Source organism: Chinchilla lanigera, unplaced genomic scaffold (genome assembly GCF_000276665.1).
Source record: "Chinchilla lanigera isolate Chin_1 unplaced genomic scaffold, ChiLan1.0 scaffold00009, whole genome shotgun sequence".
In the NCBI taxonomy this organism is placed as follows: domain Eukaryota; kingdom Metazoa; phylum Chordata; class Mammalia; order Rodentia; family Chinchillidae; genus Chinchilla; species Chinchilla lanigera.
Window position 1 is genome coordinate 30,995,175 of NW_004955410.1, and position 21,763 is coordinate 31,016,937.

General features: G+C 43.5%; 1 protein-coding gene and 1 pseudogene across 3 annotated transcripts; both read left to right on the forward strand.

The window, feature by feature from the left end:
• Positions 1-1,084: 1,084 nt before the first annotated feature.
• On the forward strand, positions 1,085-13,373 carry LOC102027499 (annotated as a pseudogene).
• Positions 13,374-17,227: 3,854 nt separating this feature from the next.
• Prr15 (proline rich 15) lies at positions 17,228-20,861 on the forward strand. 3 transcript variants are annotated; one of them, XR_001232751.1, is made up of 2 exons: positions 17,228-18,157; positions 19,750-19,894. XR_001232751.1 is itself a non-coding variant. In XM_005377484.2 (2 exons), the coding sequence occupies exon 2, from the start codon at positions 19,892-19,894 to the stop codon at positions 20,270-20,272; it is 381 nt and encodes a 126-aa protein (XP_005377541.1). In that variant the 5' UTR covers positions 17,438-18,003; positions 19,750-19,891; the 3' UTR covers positions 20,273-20,861. The 3 variants fall into 3 exon arrangements, 1 of the variants encoding a protein (XP_005377541.1); XR_001232750.1 differs by having other exon boundaries at positions 17,228-18,003; XM_005377484.2 differs by having other exon boundaries at positions 17,438-18,003; positions 19,750-20,861.
• Positions 20,862-21,763: the final 902 nt, after the last annotated feature.

Genomic DNA, 21,763 nt, shown 5'->3' on the forward strand with positions numbered 1-21,763 from the left:
TCCTAACCTACCCAGATCACAGCTGCAGCGCAGCCCGCTGTAGAGAGTAGGTACTTCCCCTTGAAACTGTGGGGTGACTGGGAACTGTGGCTTGCTGCCGCCACCCAGCATCAGGAGAAAGGATGTCCTGTATATTGCTAACCCAGGAAAGACACAAATTAAAATTTCAACATTCACCTTCTACTGAATGCCTATGCCTTTTGCCATTTTACTATTTACCATTGTAAAGTAAACATTGTACGTCAAATCATTGTAAGTTGGGGACAATCTACATTTAAAAACCTTGGCATTATCACTATTTCTACTGCTACCATTCTGGTCTGAATCACTTTCATCTCTCCCTGGACACATGTAATAGCCTCCTGACTTAACTCCTTTACTGTCCTCAACTCTCCCCTAAAAGTCTCTGTCAATAAAGTGAGTTCAGAGGTCCTGATAAAAATGTCGAATCATATCACTGCTATGCCTAAGGCCCTCTATTTCCAGTATCCCTCAGCCAGTAAAGTCCAAAGTCTCTACAGTAGAGCACAAGACCTATAGACATGACTCCTTTGGATCCCCATAGGTTCTCTGACTTCCACTCTTGTGCCTGTGGCCTCACTCACTGCACTGCAGTGTTCAGCTTTTTCTGTTCTTTTTCAACATGATAGGCACACTCCTGCTGTGTGAGATCTTGGCCATACCTTGCCTTCTTCCTGGAATACTCTTTCCCTACTTATCCCCGTGACTACATCCCTTTCCCTCTTCAGGTCTATTAAGCAATGGGCTTGGAAGTATCACTTGGAAGAGGCTGGAACTCATGATGAAAAGGATTAACAGAAACAGGGCCCCCTTCTGAGTACCTAGTGAGGCAGCATCTTGGGCAGAGACCCAGGTGGATATTGTACTGGGGATGAACGTGGAACTACCCCATGTTGCTGTCCTTTTTACTGGGCAAAGGTAACAGTGGCTGCTATAGTTTGGATGTTGAATCCTGCAAAGGACCACGGGTTAAAGTTTGGGTTCTCAAGGTGGTGCTATGGCGAAGCAGTGGCAACTTTAGGAGGTTGGGCCTAGTAGGTCCTTAAGGCATGGGGCGGAGGGCATGCCCTTAAATGGAATCGTGGGAGCCCGGCACTTCCGCTTTCGCTTTCTGGCCATGAAGCCTGCAGTTGCTCCGCCACTGCTCTCCACATTGCCATGTGGCACCACCACTCATCGGAGGAAGTCTCAGCTGGTGACGGACTAGAACCTTTAAAGCCAGGGGCCAAAATTAATCTTCTCCCTTTAGGAGTTAATTACCTCAAGTGTTTTGTTATAATAATGGAAAGTTAAATAACACGGTGGCCGTGCATGAGAGAAATAAAATTTTTAAATTCAGATGCCAAGCATTCTGTTTGTTGGCCAGACGTTAAAAAGCTTTAGAAAATTCCAAAACTTGGAATTTATGGAGGTTCCTAGTCCAGTAAGAAATTATTGTGTTCAAGAGAGAGAAGGATAAGGGGCTGGGGATTTAGCTCAGCGGCCCAGCACCTGCCTGGCAAGCGCAAGGTCCTGAGTTTGATTCCTGGAGGATACACTTTTTGAAGAAATACTGGGTTCTAGTTTTCTTTTCAGAAGTTAGTTATGAATTTCATTTCTTTAATAGCTACAGGACTGTTCAGAGTATCTATTATATATATTGGATAACTTAGGGGTCTGCTCTTTTCAACGAATTAATCCATTTCACCTACATTGTTGCAATTATGAAGATCAAGTTTTGCACAGCAATTCCTTAGGAATATAAGAGCCTGTAGTCTGTAATTACATCCTCTGTTTTATTCTTGATGTTAGTAATTTCTATCTTCGCTCTTTTTTAACTTGTACATTATACAGGTTGAGCAATTGTACTGATTTTTTTTTCAAATAATGAGCTATTTGTGTAGTTTCCTTTTTCTATTGTTTTTCTGTATTTCATGGTAGTTTTACTCCAAGAAATCTTTATTGTTTTCTTTCTAGTCTTTTTTTTTTTTTTTTTAAGACATGGTCTTGCTATGTAGCACAGACTGGCCTTGAACTTGCTTATGTAGCCCAGGCTGGCCTAAAACTCACAGCAATCCTCCTGCCTTAGCTTCCAAAGTGCTGGGATTACAAGTATGCCCGCCACTATGCCTGGCTTAGTCATTCTTTTTAAAACTACAACATCCCTATAAACATTCAAACCTCCTAGTTATTTTTCTCCCTTTATCATCTAATAAATATTTTGCTTATTTTTGTTTATTTTCTGTGGCCACCACAACTCCCCACAAGAATGTAAGTTCTAGGAGGGCAAGGCTTTTGCTTAATTTATCATTACCTCTCAGTGACTGATACCTAGAGATGCTCAAAACATAGTTGTTGAATGAATAAAATAAAAAACAGTAAAACAAAAATTCTTCTGCTATCAATATTTAAAACTGTTGAATGAAATATAATTAAAAATTTTGGAACCTCAGAGCTGATCTCAGAAGGAAGGAAGGAAGGAAGGAAGGAAGGAAGGAAGCCAGAGAGGAAGGAAGGATATAAGGGAGGGAGAGAGGGAAGGAGGGAGGGAAGGGAGAAAGAAAGTGAACCCCATTGTTCCAGAGAGGACCGAAATCCAGAGGAGCTCGAGTTGACTTTGAAGCAGCACTATGAGGGGGGCAAGGGAGGGTCCTAACTTCATTTACAACTAAAACCTTAGCTTTTAGTAGAAGATGAGACTTAGGACTCTGCAGTGTATAAGCTTGGAACCAGAACCACCACAAAAATGCTGGGACCTTTGAAAAGAACTCTGATCTGGATAACAAAAACTAGGAAAATATTGCTCTAAAAGAAAAAAGAATAGGTAGGTTAAAAAAGAAAAAAGGTGTCCACTTTAAATCAATCCTGTGATTTATGCAACTTTGAGATTTACATTTACACAACCCATTTCATTGGAGAAAGCCTAAGCAGAGAAACTAACACAAGAATTAAGCCCAGGCTGATTATATTTCTGCGTCCTAGTAGGCAAGGGATAGATGATGATACAGATTATACAAAACTCCTCTGAGGAAAAATTAGCCACACCAAAGACAATGTCACAAAGAGAGAGAGAGAGAGAGAGAGAGAGAGAGAGAGAGGGAGGGAGAGAAATCACAACTGAAAAAATATGAACAGATAAAGGAAATAGTAGAATTATCCCTTAATCCTAGGACTAGATAACAATCTAAAACATAAGTACACTGAAAATGATTAAAAGGATAACAAAAAAATAGAAACTATGACAAGAGAATACAACATGATAATACAACAGGTGGAGTTGGAAACAGTGAATATCATCTTTTTAAAAAGTGAAAGCATTTAATGCACAGGAAGGTTGACTTTTACTGAACAGCCATTTTATAAAAGAATGAACCAGAAGGCAACACAGAGGAACCTAAAAGAGGGAGAAAGCCAGGAAAGAATCAGATGTGAAATACAAAAACAAAAATTTTTTAAAAATCAAAAATTCCCAGCACTTACGAGGCTGAGGCAGGAGGATCATTGTGAGTTTGAGACCAGCCTGGGCTACCAAGTGAGCTCAAGGCCAGCTTGCACTGCCTAGGGAGACCCTGTCTCAAAAAGACAAAAAAAAATGGAAATAAAAATTTAAAAAAGGAAGGAGGCAAAAAAAAAAAAAAAAAAAACTTTCAACAGCTGATAAAGACAGCTAGGTATCAGAAGTGGAGGACAGACAGCCTGAACTGCAGACAAGAGCTGTGTGACTCAAAGAGCAGACTCCCTGGGGACTGTACCACCATGCCTGTTGCTGCATACCTGAGGATGTGGGAATCCTCCAAGGCAGAGGGAGACACAAGATCCAGCAAACACAGAACCCACTGCAAGCAGTTCCCAGTGGGAGGATGTGCAGGAGGGCAGAGAGAAGTCAGTCCATAATGAAGGAGGTGGCCAGGCGTGAGGTTTCCGAGAAAAACAAAATGGAACACATATATTATTGATGCGACTGACCTTGTAGGAAAGCATACCAAGAAGCCATCGAAAGATATAGAGAGAATTAAACAAACTGAAAGGGGGGAAAAAAAACATTATCACTAAATTTACAGAAAAAAAGTGAGAGAGCAAATGTACATCTGTACTCCACTGTAGTTAGCCTGAACAATACAATATTTGCGTAAGCACCATAATGAAACGTGGAATCTTCAATTAAACAAAAGCTGTAATCTAATATTCTCTACTGGGCATATGGCAGAGGGGAAGCAGAAGGCTCGGTTCCATAGGAGCTCAGTGCTTAAATCCCGTCACAGGAAGTTTACAGGATGTGTAATCTTAGTAAGTCACAAGGAAGCATAATGCCCATATTTAGAAATACAGAGATCTGTAAATGCCAAAAATTTTGGAAGTGGTGGGGAAACAGAACAGAAGGAAGGAAAAGGTAAGAAAGCCCTGAAATTGGCTGGAAATTCTTTATTAACATTTGACTCAGGGGCTGGAGATTTAGCTCAGCGGCAAAAGCGCCTGCTTGGCAAGCGCAAGGTCGTGAGTTCGGTTCCTGGTACCGGAGAAAAACCAAAAAAAAAAAAAAAAAAAAAAACCATTTGACTCAAATTTCTTGCATATATTATTTTAGGAAAATGGAAACAAATTTTTGGAAAAAAGTAAAGAGTGCCACGTTGCCTAAACTAGCAGAGACAGGGTGCTCCTGTCCTTTTCCGCCTCTCCTGGATTCAGCGATCCAGGTATGGATTGAGACCCCAGGCATTAATGGGGCAGCGCACATTAAACATTCTCTGGTTTGTATCCTTAGCCAGAGTCTGGCAGTGCCCTTATTTCTAAGGATTTTTGTCTTACATTTCGTTAATCCTTTTCTTGTAGCATTGTTTTCAAGCTTAAGCATACTTCCACCTTTAACTATAGGTAATGCAATTTTGATGCTGAAGGATAAAAAAATTATTGAATCACATACAGAAAACTTCTTGATTTGATTTATTCATTAAGAATGCTACTGAAGACAGAGTCAGAGAAAAATTGTGTATTTAATACTCTGCAGTAAGTTTTAACATTGTGTTCTGGATGAGGTGGGATTGGCCCCAACCAGCAGTGCTAGCCATGCTTTTCAAGACTTTCTGCCATTACTTTCGAAAACCACTTGGAATTGATTGATAAAGTTTGCTCGCATCATTTTCCCACAGAGACAATGAGAGAAATGAGTCAAGGAGAAACAACCATTGTCTGAGTGTCTGTTGTGTGGCAGGCGCCATATTAGGGACCTTAATAAATGTATTATATACTTTAATCCTGGCAACCACCCAGGGAAGTGGAGAGAATTATTCCCACTTTACATATAAGAAAACCAGAGCCTAAAGATATTAACTTTCCCAGAACTGCACAGCTAGTAATTCAAACCAACCATCAGGTTTTTTCACAAGAATGTATATCATTACAATTCCCAGAGTTAATGGGAGCTTTGTTTTGAGTGCTCTTTGGTTCACAAGGCTTTACTGCATCAGCAACCACATATGATTTAGCAGTGTTTAAAGTGGGAAACTTAGAAGACAATGACTTAATTAGAATTGTTGAAGTATGACTATCTCTTTTGATGTAATATCCTTGAAACTAGCCAGTGTTTAATGCTTATTCATTACGTAAGTAACAATATGAAATTTAAAAAGTCATATCTGAAAACCACTATAATAGGGACCAAGTAACTCCAACTGAATCAAAATAACTCCTCTCTCCACTCCTGTGACCTTGAGGAAATTACTTCAACTTTCTAAGGCAAAAGTGGGTAGCTTTCAGAGTAGCTCTGGCCATAAAAAGTGAAAAGGATTCTATTATTATAAAGGTTTCTAGCTGCAGCAGAAGCGGTGCCTCTTCCTGTGTAGATTAAATTACAGTACATCAAAGCATGAGCCTGAATGTCCATGGAATGAAGGTGCGCATAAGTTTACCTGTGTTTGCCTGTGACTTAGGAAAGCAGCTATGGCTTAAGGACTGCTAATGCTGGAAGTTTGACAGTGGCCTTGCTAAAGGTGAGGAAGCCGAAAAGATCACTTCCTGCATCATGTTACCCTTTCATCAGATATCTACCCGCTCCCGGTGCTCATGTGACGTAAGGTGCTGACACACTGGCCAACCACGGGAGAGAAACTATAACCTGGCAAACCGAGCATAACCAAATCAACGCATTGCAAAGGGAAATGAGCAACAGCAGAGAGCAGGTCACCTTTAAAGGAGCGAGGCTACCCTGGCCCTGACCTGGAGTCAGATGACCGGCTAGAGAACATTGCTATGGATGGTAACACATGACTTTACTTAAATCAATGATTTGCAAACCAATAATAAAGTTGGATTGTATTTGTTTCCTAAGTAACTCCGGACGTCTTGTGGAGCCTTGTTTCAGAATTTCATGCTCATTCATTTATTCTCTAAATATAGTATTTAATAAAATCTCCACAGCCATCCTCTGGTATTACATTATTAAACCCCACCTGCATCCTACCACTGAACTCTTATCACTCCAAATGCTATTTCAGCATGATAGTGTTCTTCCAACGTGCTACCAGCAAAAGCAAAAACTTACCAGATATTTTCATTTACCTGCCTCATTCAATGTTAAAATTCAAGAACATGAAGCTATTATTACATAGAATGTCAAATCTGAATGGTATTTCATTGCCACTTTTATTGAATTTCTTTTCATAAAAAAAGTCATAATCAAAGCACCCATGTCTATGATTCTATGGTAACTCATTCAGCAGTACTCAGAACTGTTATTGCTAGGCAGCATGCCATGTGATAAAGATTCATCAGTGGCATGTCTGGGTGTGCACGAGGAGACACACAGCATAGCGATTTGTTATGTTCCTGTGTTCTAAAGCCAGTCTTCTGGGGTCAAATGCTGACTCTGATACTGACCAGCTGTGAGATCTTAGGAAAGTAATTTGAGTTCTAAGTGCCTCAGATTCTTGATGTATAGTAACAATATTGTCTGCTTCATAGGGCCTTTAGGAGGATTGTTGAGTTAATAATTATTATGTTTATTACGTTTATACAGTTTATTGTGGAACTGTACTCTTATATATATGAAGTATCATATAAATGATTAGATAAAATGGAACTCATTCTCTAGAGAGACAGCCAAATGATAAACAAGAAAGTTCAGTCAGAGGGATAAACACCAAGCAAACCATTTATAATGTAAATGCATTTATTTCTGCCAGTGGCAGGCTAGGTTATTTGGACAAATTCTCTTGCTGAAAATAATTAAAGAAACAATTTCCATTTTGGTAGTCTCCTGGAGCAAAAGGAACACAATTATAAGCCTAGGATTCACCCAAGTAGAAAGATTAATAGAAGATTCACCCTCATTAAGACTAGGTCCCAGAGGGGCCTGATGACTTTCAGATACACAAAAGTACACTATGCCCATTTCTCCCACAGGTCTGCATGGACAGTTAAGCTACTTTGGCACAGAAAAGGCCTCAGGGCAGAGAAGAAAAGAATTAATGGACCTGACCCAGGGAAGCTGTGACTGTGGGCCAGTGATCACACAGATCTGTTGTTTTCATTGTCCAAAAAGCCTCAAACCTTGAACCTGAAATGTTCCTGTCTGGTATCCCCCTAAGTTATTGAAAATCTTTTTAGGTCTTAAAAATTTCCCTAAAACTAATACTTTGAGGAAAAGAGGAACACACAATGATATCCAGGAAGACCTATAAAAGATCCTATAAGTGGGAACTGGCAGAAAGAGACAAAAATTAGCCCCTCAAAGACCAGATTTTTGAATTAACAGACAGAGACTACATCATAGTCAGGGTTCACAAGGGAAAGGACTTAACACAGGAAACTTAATTTATAGGATTATTTTATAACATTCACCCAAAGAGTCAAATGCAAAAGAGTGTGAGAAATCTGTCCTCACACTAGATATCCAAAGAATCGGGCTGAGGGACTGGATCCCATGGCAATGTCCTGCATGAGTCCAGCTGCAGACCTACAGTCCATAGCAATGTCCTTCACAAGTCCAACTGGAGGCCTGGGGCCCACAACAATGTTGCATGCAGGCCTGTATCAAGAATCTGCACTGAGAAGGCCCAAATGTCAGTGGTGGAAGCTGGAAAGCTTGCACCAGCAGGATACAGGATCTGTGCTAGCAGGCTGAGGGATCTACACTGGAGCCAGGAAGCAATGCTCCAAGTAAGGACCAAAACTCCCCTGAAAAGAACGGCAGCCATCCTCAGCAACAGCAAGCTCCTGGCTTCATCTGATGATGAAAACATGCAAGTTCATATCAAGAAAACCAGCATGACAAGCTGTCCAGGAGAATCAACAGCATATCATCTTCCCCTCCAGTTCTCTTTTTATGCTGTTGGCAACAATCCTCAGGTGAGCCTTCCACACCCAGCACCATGCTGACTCAGTTCAGGTGGGTGTTCCAAGTTGATCATTAGTTAATCTGACACAGATTATAAAACAGCTATGCTTATTATGTTTAAAGAGAAAACACAAGTTTAAAAATACCTCAGAAGAATAGAAAATGATAATGACCGAAATATTTGAAATAAAACTAAATAGAACATTTAGAAAAGAAACAGTCAAAATATATAAAGAGACAGATTTAATAGCTGTTCAGATGCAGTAGAAAAGTGAATTCATGAATTGCGATGTAAATCAAATTCCTTTCCAAGTATAACTAGGGCTTTTTGTCCCAAGAAGCATTTAGAGTAGCTCAAAGCCCTGGATCCTCTTTACGGTGACCAACGTGTTTGTTCATTGTCCCCTCAGTGCTCCCCACAAACTGACAGACTGTCTGCCTCTCATCATTTTCCTAAGGAATAGACTTATATATGCTCTGACAGCAGATGAAATCAAGAACGTTTGCATGCAGCACTTCGTTAAGATCAATGGCAAAGTCCAAACTCATATAATCTACTCAGATGGCTTTATGGATGTCATTAGCATTGACAGGACCAGAGAGAATTTTCATTTGATTTACGACACCAAAGGTCCCTTGGCCTTTCTTTGTGTTGCATTTGAAGAAGCCAAGTATAAGTGGTGCAAAGTGAGAAAGATCTTTGAGGACACAAAAGGAATCTGTCATTTGGTGACCAACTATACTCACACCACCAAGGGGAGCTGGTTCTCTCATCAAGGTGAATGACACCAGCCAGAGTGATTTAGGCATGTTATGGTTTATATCTGTGTGTCCCCCCAAAGCCTCAAGCAGCCATGGGGCAGGCTTTTAGAGTTTGATGGGTGTGAGAGCTACACCCACCCTGGGGTGAATAGTTTGCATATGTAAGGGAGAGGAAGAAGCTGCTTGAGGGCATTCCTCCCCCATTCCGCCCTGGTGTGTGGTTGTTGCTTTTGCTGTGTTCTGTCACCATGAGCTGCAGCCCTCTGCCATGTGCCACTCTGCCTTATAATCTGCCAAGTAAGGACTGAAACCTCCACGAACTGTAAGCGAAATAAACCTTTCCTTCCTTAATTTTGGGCGTCAGGTATTTTGTCCCAGCAATGAGAGAAAAGTAACCAAGACAAGGGACTGGCAAGATTACAGGTTTCATCAAAGTTGAAACTGGTAATTTGTGTGTGGTGACCAGAAGTATTAACTTGGGAAGAACAGAGGTGATCAGCAACAGAGAGACATTCTAGCACTTTTGATATGGTTTGTGTAAAGGTGCCCGAAACAACAGCTTTGCTACTTGGCTCTTTGAAATTTTTGTTATTAACAAAGGCAACAGACAATGAATTGCTCTTCCTCGAAGAAAAGGAACTTGCCTCACTATTGCTGAAAAGAGGCTGGCAGCCAGGTAGAGCAGTGAGTGAAATGGTCTCTAGGTGACCTGTTGGAAAAGAGAGGTCTCTGAACTTAACTAAAAATAATACAGCATGACTCATTGCTACAAAAAGGAATTATCTGCAATGCACCACAGAAGACAAATTGTGGAAAATACAGGGTAAGTAGGAAGCAAGGTTGGATAGGCTAGATGTATCAAATGTTTAAATGGATGGAGCACTACTCTGTCATAAAGAAAGATAAACGTGAGGCATTCGTAGGAAAATGGATGTACCTTGAGACCATATTCTTAAGTGAAATAAATAAGACCAACAAACTTGAACATGGCATTGTTTCCCTTACATGAAGAAGTTAATATATAAATAACATATGAAATAAAAGATGGATAATAGGAGAGAGAGGTACTATATTCTAAATATGGTTCTGCTGTCAGTCTCTAGTTTTACCCCAATATGGTATGAGAACTCATTTTGGAGGATTTTCATTTCTTTGGATATGTTAAGGTCTTTATTGTTGCTGTGAGTATGGTCTATTTTGAATACATGTAATTTATTTATTTATTTATTTATTTCCAGACTAGAACTTAGTAGTGGCCTAGATTCATGGAGGAGGAATTGGGAGATGATAGTTAGGGGTAGAATGTTTTGCTTTGGGATAACAAAAATGACCTAAGTTTGATCATTGTCGTGGTTGTACAATTCTGTCAATGTGCTAAAGGCTACTGAGTCATACTTTAAGTTTGTAAATTTTATAGCATGCAAATTTGAGTTCAACAAAGCTGTTATTTTTTTAATGTTCAAGGGGAAATTCCAGAAAGAAAAAAAGAATAAGACAAATATAATGCTTGAAGAAATAATGACTAGGAGTTTTTAAAAACTGAATTTAAAAGCAAATAATCCCAAGCAGTATAAAAATAAAAAGAAATTCACAATTAGATACATCATACTGACACTGAAGAAAATTCAAGGCAAAGAAAAAAATCTAAACACAGCAGAGAAAACAAAAACCCTACTAATTACCTTTAAAAGAAGGGACAGAGTGACATCGTACTTCTCAACAGAATAACATAGGCTAAGAGACTGTCAAGTGATATATATTCTATGAGCTGAATAAAATAACCACCAACCTTTTATACAAAGCAGAGATATCAAACCAGAATTAGGACAATACATCAGACAAAAGCTAAAGAATTTACTACCAGTGATTCTTACTAAAGGAAAATATAAAAGATAAATTTTAAAGAGACATGTTCCCAGATACAAAGTATGAATACAAAAAGAAATAAATAGCAAAAATAGAGCAAACATAAGCCATTGACTGGATAAAAAAAGTAAAACAATCTTAGTTTAATAATTGTGCCATACCAAATAATGTGGCCTGGTTGGTGTTGTAGTCAAGGTTTGCAAGGGAAAGGAATTAATTTAGGACACATAATTTATAGAATTATTTTATAATAGTCACCCCAAGAGTCATTGCAAAAAGGATGTGGGAGATCTGTCCACACACTAGTGATACAAAGGATATGGCTGAAGGCCTGGATCCCATGACAATGTCCTGCATGAGTCCAGCTGAAGGCCTAGAGCCCACAACAATGTCTCATGCAGGCTTGTTTTCAAGGATCTGTGTTGGGAAGGCCCAAAGGTCAATGGTGGAAGCTAGAAAGTCTGGGCCAGCGCGATGAAGGATCTGTGCCAGCAGACTGAGGGATCTGCACTGGAGCCAGGAGGCAACACTCAGAGGAAAACCAAAGCTCCTCCAAAAAGCCATCCTCAGCAACAATGAGGTCCCAACCTCCTCTGATGATAAGAGCAGCCAAGTTCATACCAGGAAAGCCAGCATGACGAGCTTCTCCAGGGGAATCAACAGCACCATCTTCCTCTCCAGTTCTCCTTTTTATGCTGTTGGCAGTAGTACTCAGGTGGGCTACCCACACTCAGCACCACGCTAATTCAGTTCAGCTGGGTGTTACAAGCTGACCACTAGTTGTCAGACCACCTCAGCTGGGGTGAGAAGAGTGTCCCAAAGGCTGTCATTGAGGGTAATAGTGGTTGATGTGATGAAAGACAGAGACTGGTTTGGAGAGCGGAATGAGTTTGTGTTAAAGAATGAGGTAATATAAGCCATATATGTGGATCATGCCAGTTCTCTATCCCAAGAACGAGGGGACTCCACTGGGGAGTTGTGAGCAGGGAAGTCATTACAAGTGTGTTATTCTGGACACCATATGGGTATAGGATGCAGCAGGGCAGGAATGGATATAGGGTTTTCACTTAGGCTATTTTTGCAGTTCCCGATGAGAGAAGATGACAGTTTAGATTATGAAGAAGCAATGGAAACAGGATGGCAGATGAATACAGGAGGCATTTAGGATACCAATATGACCAGCTTGAGGAGACACCAGATAGGAGCGTGAGCAGAGGAAGGACCTGAGAAGGATACCACTATGTACTGAATATTCACATCCACCCAAAACTCACAGGTTGAAACCTAATCCACAATGTACTGAGAGCCTTTAGGAAATGATCAGGTCCGAGCTTGCATAAATGTGATTAGTGCCTTTATAAAAGTGAGCCCAAGGAGCTTCCTCACATCCTCTACCGTGTGAAGACACAGGAAGAAGGTGTCCTGTATGAACCAGGAAGTTCACCAATCACTTTGCCTACCGATACCTTGATCTTGGACTTCTCAGGCTCCAGAACTGTAAGAAATAAGTGTCTATTGTTTATAAATCATCAATTCTCTGGTATTTTGCTATAGCAGCCAAATGCTCGGTTCTTGTTCAATTTCTGGCATAGATGTAGTGCCAGTCACCTGGATTCGGGAACAAAGGCAAGGAGTGAGAATGGGGAGGGTGTCAGGAGAGTACATGTCACATGTATTAGCTTGACGTGCCTTGAGACGGCCAAGTAGAAATATCGAAGAACTGAGTATATACTAAGATCTGAAACTCAGAAGAGAGGCCTGAGCTGCAGATACCAATTCAAGAGTTACCTTCATGAAGATGCTACCTGAAGCCATGGGCATAGGGCAGAAGGGGACTTACAGCTAAACATCAAGGCATCTAACTTCATAAAAGCATTTATAAACTCTAGCTCTGGAGCCAGATTGCCTTATTCTGAATCCTAGCTCTACCACCATGAGCTGTTTTGCCTTCCCTAAGTACCACTTACATTCCCTGTAAAATAGAGTGTTTGCTATGAGGATACGTAGAGTGAGATAATACATAGAAAATACCTATCATGATAGCTATCTCACAGTAACACCTCAAAAGACACCAGCCTGTACTGATAATGTCAATGGGAAAAAAGACAAGCTAGCAAAGTAGACAAGAAAGGAGCTTCCAGTAAGAATGGAGAAAATTTGGAAGAACTGTGAATGTTTTAAGGACTTCTCAACAGTGCTTTTGTGGGGATAGACTAAAAAGATGACTGATGGATGTCCAATAAGCCAAGGACCTCAGAGAAGCACGTGGTGGAAGAAGTGGGCAGATGCAGAGTGGAGTGAGTCTGAGCAAGAAAGTGGGTTACCCACAGCAGGTGTAGACAACACCTCTGAGATCTGGGCTAACAAAGAAGATGCGTCCCAGAGAAAAGAGGCCAGGGTGGGCTGGTACTAGAAAAAAAAAAAAAGAAAAGGCACAGGCAGATACATATGCCGCTCTTCTGTGGAGTACATGAGTGGGTAGGTAGTAAGGGCCTCATCACCTCAGGAAGAAACTGGATAGCCATGTATTGAAGTAAGGTGAACAGAGAGGCTGATGACTTTCAAACGCATGGTTCATGAAAATGAGATCAAGGGAGGAGGAGTGTGTGAGACAGGAAGGGAGCAGGTATGGGCTGAACTGCAGAGAGTGACGGCACTGGACGAGTCCACTCTGCTTCGGTCAAGTGCTCAGGGGGACTGCGCAAAACTGGCACGAGGAGAAGTATTTTGTGACTATAATTTTTTAACTTCTAGACATATATTCAGTTATCCTGGCAAAGCGCAGGATGAGATGCTATAAAAAGTGGATTCCAAGTTCATGCCTGATTGCCATGAGCACAGTGTAAAAGTATATAAAACTAAATCCACCAATACTGATACGGATGTACCACGAGAGGAAAAGTGTAAACTACCACTGCATAGATGACTACAAAGGAAAAGGCAGGGGAAGCCACAGCAAATTTTCAAAGTATGTAACTGTCCCTAAAAGGAAGGAATTAAGGAGGAAAGGGAAGGAGAGAAGCTGAAGAGAGGGAGGGAAGAAGGTCAAGTGTAAACACGTGGAAATAGGGGGCAAAGAACTCCCACCAAAGCATATCCAGGCCATCGCTGCATGACAAGAGTATAAGCAATTTTTAAAAGTTTTCTGTGGCCCTGTTTCTTAAATGTGTGTGTCCTTTGTCTGCCAAGATCCCACTATCTATGTTTAAAAGGAAAATAACTGATTTCCCAAACTCTGTGTAATGCCAGGCTTGCCAGGATGGCAAATATCAGATTTAACCTGTGAAATTCTAATTTTAATTCCTAGTACCCAATGTTGGCCTAAGAATTCATTGTCTATGGCCTCTGAGGGTAATCTTATATTACATTTTAAGGTTCACGTGAGAAAGCTGCAATTTAAGCAACGTTCAATTCTAAAAACTAACTCTGAGTCACCTGCTATTAACTGGATACCATAGCTAAGTCTAAATGCGTCTACTGCATGATGCTCAGAACAATGCAAAACTGTGTCATCATTATAGAGTCAGCAATGTGACTCCTGGATCAATAGAACAGAACAGTATTTTTAGCACCATACCTGTGTGTGTGTGTGTGTGTGTGTGTGTGTGTGTGTGTGTGTACGTGCACATTTGTGTAAGGATTTTGGCATGAGAAGGTTGTGAAAATTTTCATAGATTAGAACAGATCCAGATGCAAAAAATATTGCAGGAAATAAGTTATTCTAGTTTTGATGTAAAATTCTGTCTTTAAAAGTCCAGTTTTTCTGATGCTGCAGGTAGGGTGGCGACCTTCATCTTTTGGACTCAGCCCTGTGCTACACATTCTTCTACCTCTCACCTCCTTCACTCCAAGCCTTTTCTATGGAAGTACCTCATTGCGTAGATGCTCTCGCTGCCATTAAAAACTCCCCCATCTCCTAAGCATTTCACTGACTTCTCCATCTTTTCTGAAGAAATTTTCAGATTGGTCCAAAAAATGTGTCAATACAACTTTCTTTTTTTGAACAGAAGCATGTGTTCTATTAACTTTAATAGTTTATATCAAGTAGAAATGGGTTTCCCTACAAATAACTGAACACTGTTTAAATCTGTAGTTAAATCCTGGAAATCCATATTATCCCACTGAACCAGAAGCCTGGTAGTAGGTGGGTCCAGGTATCAGCAAGGACCAAGGTATTTCCCATAGTCCCTTGCCAATGTTCTCGGCGTGTTATCTTTTATCCTCATGCCCGTAACTCATTGGTGTGTATGTGTAGTGGCTGCTGCAGCACCAGACATCACATCCTTCCCCTGTGCTTAAATGTAAGAATCAAGGGTGTGGCAAAAGATACTCTTCTCTCAGAAGTCTCAGCCTTTTATTTGAGGGAAGAAGTATTTTCTAAAGCTTTGCTCGAGCCAAAGCCCGATTACCTAGCCACTCCTACTTGCAAGGAAACTTGTGAAAGTATCTCTTTTTTAAGCCTTTAGTCAAACTCATTCTCCTCTTTTGTGTGAATTAGATGAAACAATACCCTTTTGACTATCTCCCATATTGCCATCAGAATATCTCACCTGAGCTATTCCAGCAGCATAGGTCTCCCTGCAGTGCCATTGTGCTCTCTGCCATCTACTCTATCAGCTATAGTGCTATTTAAATGCAAACCTCAGCCTCAGGCCCCTCTTCCACACTTTGCCTAGAGGATCTGGTTACACCCAGCCATGCAGCCTCATCCCCCTACAACACCCCTACAACATCTAGGTCCCACCAGCCTGCTCAATGCACCTTGAGAAGGTCCTGCACACCCCAGGACTCTTGCACATGCTGTTCCATCTGAATTCTCACCCATCCCCAACAGGAACATTCTAAAAGCCTGAGAACCAGGTTTGTATTTCAGCAAAAAAATGTTCACTCCTTTGTTAAAATTGTACTAGACAAGAAGCCATTTGGCAGTACTAGTTTTCTTTTCCCAAATATCTTCATCCTTCACTCCTCTGGCCACCAAGCTCTATAGCTTCCTGGCGGTGACCACACCTCAGACGAGGGCTTTCCCTGTGATTCAATTTCTTCCTCAGGAAGTAATGGATTCTGCTGAATTTTGCTATCCTCCCTTCAAAGCTGATGGCTTGTTTTTGTTCAGTCCCAGTGCTGGAATTAAACATACTTTAAAACTTATCCCAGGATATACATGAAAATGTATCCATTTCAAATATACTCTGCCTTGCACATCATAAAAATGCAAAGTAGTATTTTTCTCTTCTTTCACTTATTGAAATACTCTATAAAAATTTCTTTCTACTAACTACATTACAAATTTTTGTTTGGTGTTTGTTTTCATTTTTGTGGTGCTAGGGATTGAGCCTATACCCTTTGAATACTCTCAAGTGCTCTACCACCGAGCTGCCCCACCCCACCTCACCCCACCCCACTCTAAAACCTTTGAAAACTTTATTTAGAGACAGGGTCTTCCTGAATTGCCCAGCCTGACCTGGAATTTGCAGTCCTCCTGCCTGAGCGTGGAAGATAGCTAGGATTACAGACGCGGCCTCCTTGCCCGGCTTTCAACGCTTTCATATTGCAGTACGGAACCGCATCAGCCTTAGGCGCGTGTGTAGATGAGCTCAAAACGGACCTAATTATTATTATTATTTTTTTTTTTTAAAGAAGAAGAGCATCCTGCAAGAGGAGGCATCTGTCTTCCCTAGCAAAGCATGTCCTGTGTCGACGGCTTTCTGTGAAACTAACAAAAACCGCTGGTGGGACTAGAAGCAAAAGTAGCCTAAGAACGACACTGTCCACTGGCTCACTCCTTACTATGGCCTAGGTCCCTATTTATGCTCGCCTAGTGTGTGTGTGTGTGGGGGGGGGGCGGTCCATGGATTTCCAGACCTAAAAAAGGATCCTCAGTCATTCTAAGAGCCCCAGACAAACAGGCTGTGGCTTAAGGTGGTGGAAACTGAAGTGAGACTTCATGGACCCTGACCCTGCTCTGCCTGCCGCCACCGCGAGCAGCCTTTTAACTTTCACCTGCTGGGGTTTAGTCACCTGTGGAGTGAGGACTAAAATAGTACCTGCTTGCTAGGATTGGTGTGGGGCCTAAGCGAGTTCATCCACAGAAAGCGCTTGAAGCAACGCCTGGCTGGTCACAGCGAGCTCTTTAAAATTGTTACAGCCTTTTAACTAAGTGCGCCTGAAACTCTCCAACTTTTGCCCGAGGGTGAATCAGCTCCTGTGAGTAACAAAGCGTGAGATTCCTGGGACCCGGCCACAGGAGGAAAAGAATTCGGGGTGCTGGCTGAGGGAGGGATGCCACAGCGACCTTTGCTCGGGGGACGCCCCTACAGCTTTGGTCTCCGGGTCTGGAGTCTTCACGGTTTCTTCCCAGGGACTCGGTCCCGCAAGCCGCGCGGCCCTGCTTTCCCCCAATCAGACGCCTCAAGGCTGGCGCCACGTCTGCGACCTGATCCAATCTCGTACCCGGAGGGCGGGAACCCGACGTGCCTACCTGCACCTGTGGGCCGGGCCCGCCTCCTGGGTCACCTCACACCCCCACGCACCCTTGTGCCGCTAGCTTCGGGTTTCTCCAATCACTTGGCGCGGGACCAGCAGGTGGGCAGATGTCTCTGCTCGCTGCTGCGGACGCGTAGGAAGGTTCAGTGCGCCCGAGCGAGCAGCCATGGTCCCACCTCTCGGCAGCTCCCGAGAGGCAGAGGCGCTGGCGGAGGAGAGGGACGCTCCGGAGACTGTAAGGCTGCTCACTGGGAAAGGCCGCCTGGGCTTTCTCCGGGGACGGAGAGTCTGACAGTGCCTCGGACGAGCCCACCTCGCGGAGAGGCCCGGGCTGTCTCCGTAGGGCGCAGAAATTGGAGGTGCCAAGGGTGAGCAACACTCGGCTGAGGTGCGCTGCGCTGCGGACATTCGGACTGGTACACTTTCCAGCAGCCTGGCCTCTCCGAGCCCGCGCCGAGGGACAGCGCCCCGGCTTCGGGGTGCCCGGAGCGAGGGTCCGGTGCTGCTCGCGGCCGCTAGTGCAGTGCGGGGCCTCGGCGTCTGGGAAGCCCAAGCAGGTGAGCGTTCCTGGCTTGTTCTGCGTATACCGAGAGCCTCCCAACGCGGGATCACGCTGGGCTGATGCCCTGCGCCTCCCAATCCCCCGCCTTCTAGCGAGAGGACGAGCCCCGAGCCGCCGGCGCTCTAGAACTGCGCTCTGCCTACTTTTGCGTAAGTTGCAGTCTTCTCCTTACGCAATTCTCACGAAGGTTTTCGGTGCATACCAAGTTGACAGCCGTAAAGAAGAAAGTACGGGGTAAAGGACAGAAGGCAACGTCGAGACAGCCCCCACTACCACCACCGTTAGTTAATACCTTGAGGGTACTTTTCCGATTTGCAAAGTAGGACGGAGTAGGGTGTTTACAAACCTTCCGGCCCATTGTGTCTGAGGGTGTGGGTGCCTTTTGTACAGAAAGAACTTTCGGCCGCTTTTTCTTTTATTGTTTTCAAATCCCAGCCCCAGTATCCCTCCGGGGATCTCGGGTTGGAGCGGGTACCACGGTTTCAGGGCGCAGCGGAGGACGCCTCGCGTAGACTCTGGGACTTCCTCTCCGTGGAGTTCCGGGAGGAGAACTTCCCACAACAAACACAGCAGAACTTTCCGTCTTCTGCGCACTTGCGAGTCCCGGGAGTTCTGCGTGCGTGGGTGGGAAGGAGCGGAGAGAAAACCGGAAAATGAGCAGCTGCGTGGGCGAATCCTCCGCATTGGCGGTAGTTACGCGCAGTAAACAGTGCACAGAAAGTGGCCCGGGGAGTCTCGCCTTCCGTATTAACTAAGGGCTAATAAGCAGCCTTTTTGCTCTGCGAAGAGGCAATAAAAGCTTGCAGAAGAAGCAAACTGTTTTGGAGATCCTTAATTGCGCTCTCCTGTTTGGAGGATGGAACTGCGCAAAGAAAAGAACAAAAGTCTTTAAAATGTGAAATTCTCAAGAGTTGAGTTGCGTGGTATAAACAGATTCGGAGCATATTTTAATCCTGAGCTATGGGACGAGGGGAGGAAAACTTGCAGCTTGGGCGGGTCTCTGGAGTCGGCGGGAGGCGGGGGCAGCCTTCCTAAAAACCACAAGATTGGTCTCTGAGGAATAAAAGGAACAGTGGGATGGTGATTTTCTAGGGAAGTTAAGTCTAGACATGCTTCTCTGAAAGTCACGAGCAGAAGTGGTTTAAAGGAGAATTGGAAAGAAGCAAAGCAAAGCAAACAGCATGAGCTTGTGTCTTATTCTTATTGGAATATAAATTCTCTGAAGAATCATTTCAAAATGACCCCGAGGTGGGAGATTACAGGGAAAAAACTTATTCGGGAAAATTGTGTCTGTGGTTTAACATTCGTAGCTGACCTGTAGCCGGGACACACTTAGGGGCTCCTCTGAAGGGGACTATTCTAGGACAGGTGGGTCACCTGTGGGTGTTCGTCTAGTCCGACAGTCTGGACAGGCCGTTTCTCCTCCGGAGCCAGTTTGGTCCGGATAGCTGGGATTCCCCCGGGCATCCTGCGCGCGCTCACCTACGCTCCTCCCGGGAGGCTTAGGCGAAGGTTCAGGCTGGGAAGTTCGAGGCTTAGACTTGAGAGCAGGAGGTGGCGCCCTAGAGGCCAGTAGAGCAACTGCATCCTCTCGGGCACTGCGGTGCCTCCTCCGGGCTATGCTGCTGAGATCTTGGGGCGCTGCGACCCGGACGATCTGGTACAAAGCCAAGAGCAGGGAGGGAATGAGATTAGGGCACGTGACTTCCACCAACCTAGTAACCAAGTTTCTTCCCCCCAGTACGAGGAGCTGCCTCGGCTCGCACCCTGTAGCCCGCGTGGGAGAAGCCCGGAAAGGAGTGCAGTGAGCTGCCGGAGACTACGGGAAGAAGGGGTCGCCGAAGCCTATACCCACGCGGGGCGCCCAGGCCCCCGGCCTGGCCATGGCCGACAGCAGTGGCACTGGCAACTCGGGCCCCTGGTGGAAATCGCTCACCAACAGCAAAAAGAAAAGCAAGGACACCCAGGTAGGAGCGCAGCCTTTGGCCCAGCCTGTCCCTGTGGAGCCTGCGCCTCCCAGCTCAGACTGGACCAGCAGCTCCCGAGAGAACCAGCATCCCGGTGTCCTTGGGGGAGCCGGCGAGTCTCCCAAGTCAGACAGGTCCTGCGGAGAGAAATCTGGCAACAGCCGCCGCAATCTGAAGATCTCACGTTCTGGCCGCTTTAAGGAGAAGAGGAAAGTGCGCGCCACGCTGCTCCCGGAGGGAGACAGGTCCCCGGAGGAGGCAGATTTCCCTAGTGACTCCTACGAAGACAAGCAGTAACCTTCAGGACACGTCTTCCACCACTTACCCTCACCACCCCCCGTGCTACTGCACGGAGAATTCTAACCCGCGCCAGTAGTTGGTGTCTCATTCCCAACAAACTGAGAGCACTCACATATGGCCAAGATTTTATTTTCTCTTGATGTATCAATTGAGTGCTCAATATTTCACGTCTCAAAGATGCATTAAATATTTGTGATAAGGGACAACACCTACAGCTGAGGCACTTGGCTAGATTTTTTTTTTTTTCAGAACACTATGCTGGGGCCTCCGGCTTGTTCATGTCCCTTATGGGAGGGACACCAGTGGGCAGGTCTTTCTCACAGAGACAGTAGCTGAACTTGAATTCTGCAGCCCCTCAAAGGAGGAAGGTGTGCTCTGGAGGACTTAGACTGGCAAATCAAGTACTGTTTTTAATGTCTCAGAGATGCACTTTAGGGATACTTCCCTAGACTTAAAAGGAGTGGAGAGAGAAACATTCCTGAAGAGAAGCATTTGAAGTGGGGCAGGATTGCTTCCAATTTGGAATACAAACCTGTACCATCCACTTTAATGCGGACTATTAAAATTGTTGCACTATAAGACTTAAGGTGACTTTTGTATTTTTTTTCCATTACAAAGCAAAAATTCATCATACTTAAAAGCAAGCATGCAGAGTCTGAGGTGACAGAGTTAATCATTTGCCATGCAACATAGCAGCCACTATTGGAAAGCTGCAAGGACTGGAACATTTCTAGAAACCAACAACATCCGGACTGGAACCAGCTACATAGATATTCCAATTTACTGGTCCAGTTTGAGGGAGGGAGGTTCCAATTCAGTATTCTCAAATTCTCCGTTTACTTCATTGCTTTCTCCTAGGCTAAGTCATAATGCTAAAATACAACCTTTTCAGGACACACTGATAATCTTAATAGCAATTGGCTGAAAGTATAGACAAATGGACTGTGCTTCAGTCTAACGCTCTCCCAACTTACTCAGTTTGTGCAGAGCTGCCCTGTCCCCTCCCTTTTGCTTCAGAGGCTTATTGCTTTAGTCCGCAGTCTGCATTTATCTAATCTCAAAGCCTTTAGGTCTACCTACCTGAAGATTCTTAACAAAAATCCACCTGTTTGCTTTTATTATGACCTTCAAGGAAAAGAATAAATGGATACCACTTGCTTTGAGCAAATTACAAGAGAGTTATTGTAGTCAATAAGAGGCACTGAGATCTTTTCCCTCTACATTTCAGTTCATTTATAAAATTCAGAAATGCTTAGCAAGTGAATAACATGGATCAAAGTGTGTATCTTTTTGATAATGACAAGCAAGAACTTAATTGAAGGTGTTCAATCTGTATACATAAGGTACTGTGGATTTGTATCTATTAAGCTAATAACTTATAAAATAGGAAAACATGTCAATTGTTTAAATAAATTTACCTAAGTTTGAGGAAGATGGCTAAAACAAATTTAAAGTTATGGCTCAAGATGGGTACCCGCAGAATATTAC

Excerpts from the sequence above, each read along its gene's own strand:
- Prr15 (XM_005377484.2), top strand. The coding sequence starts at position 19,892 with ATGGCCGACAGCAGTGGCACTGGCAACTCGGGCCCCTGGTGGAAATCG.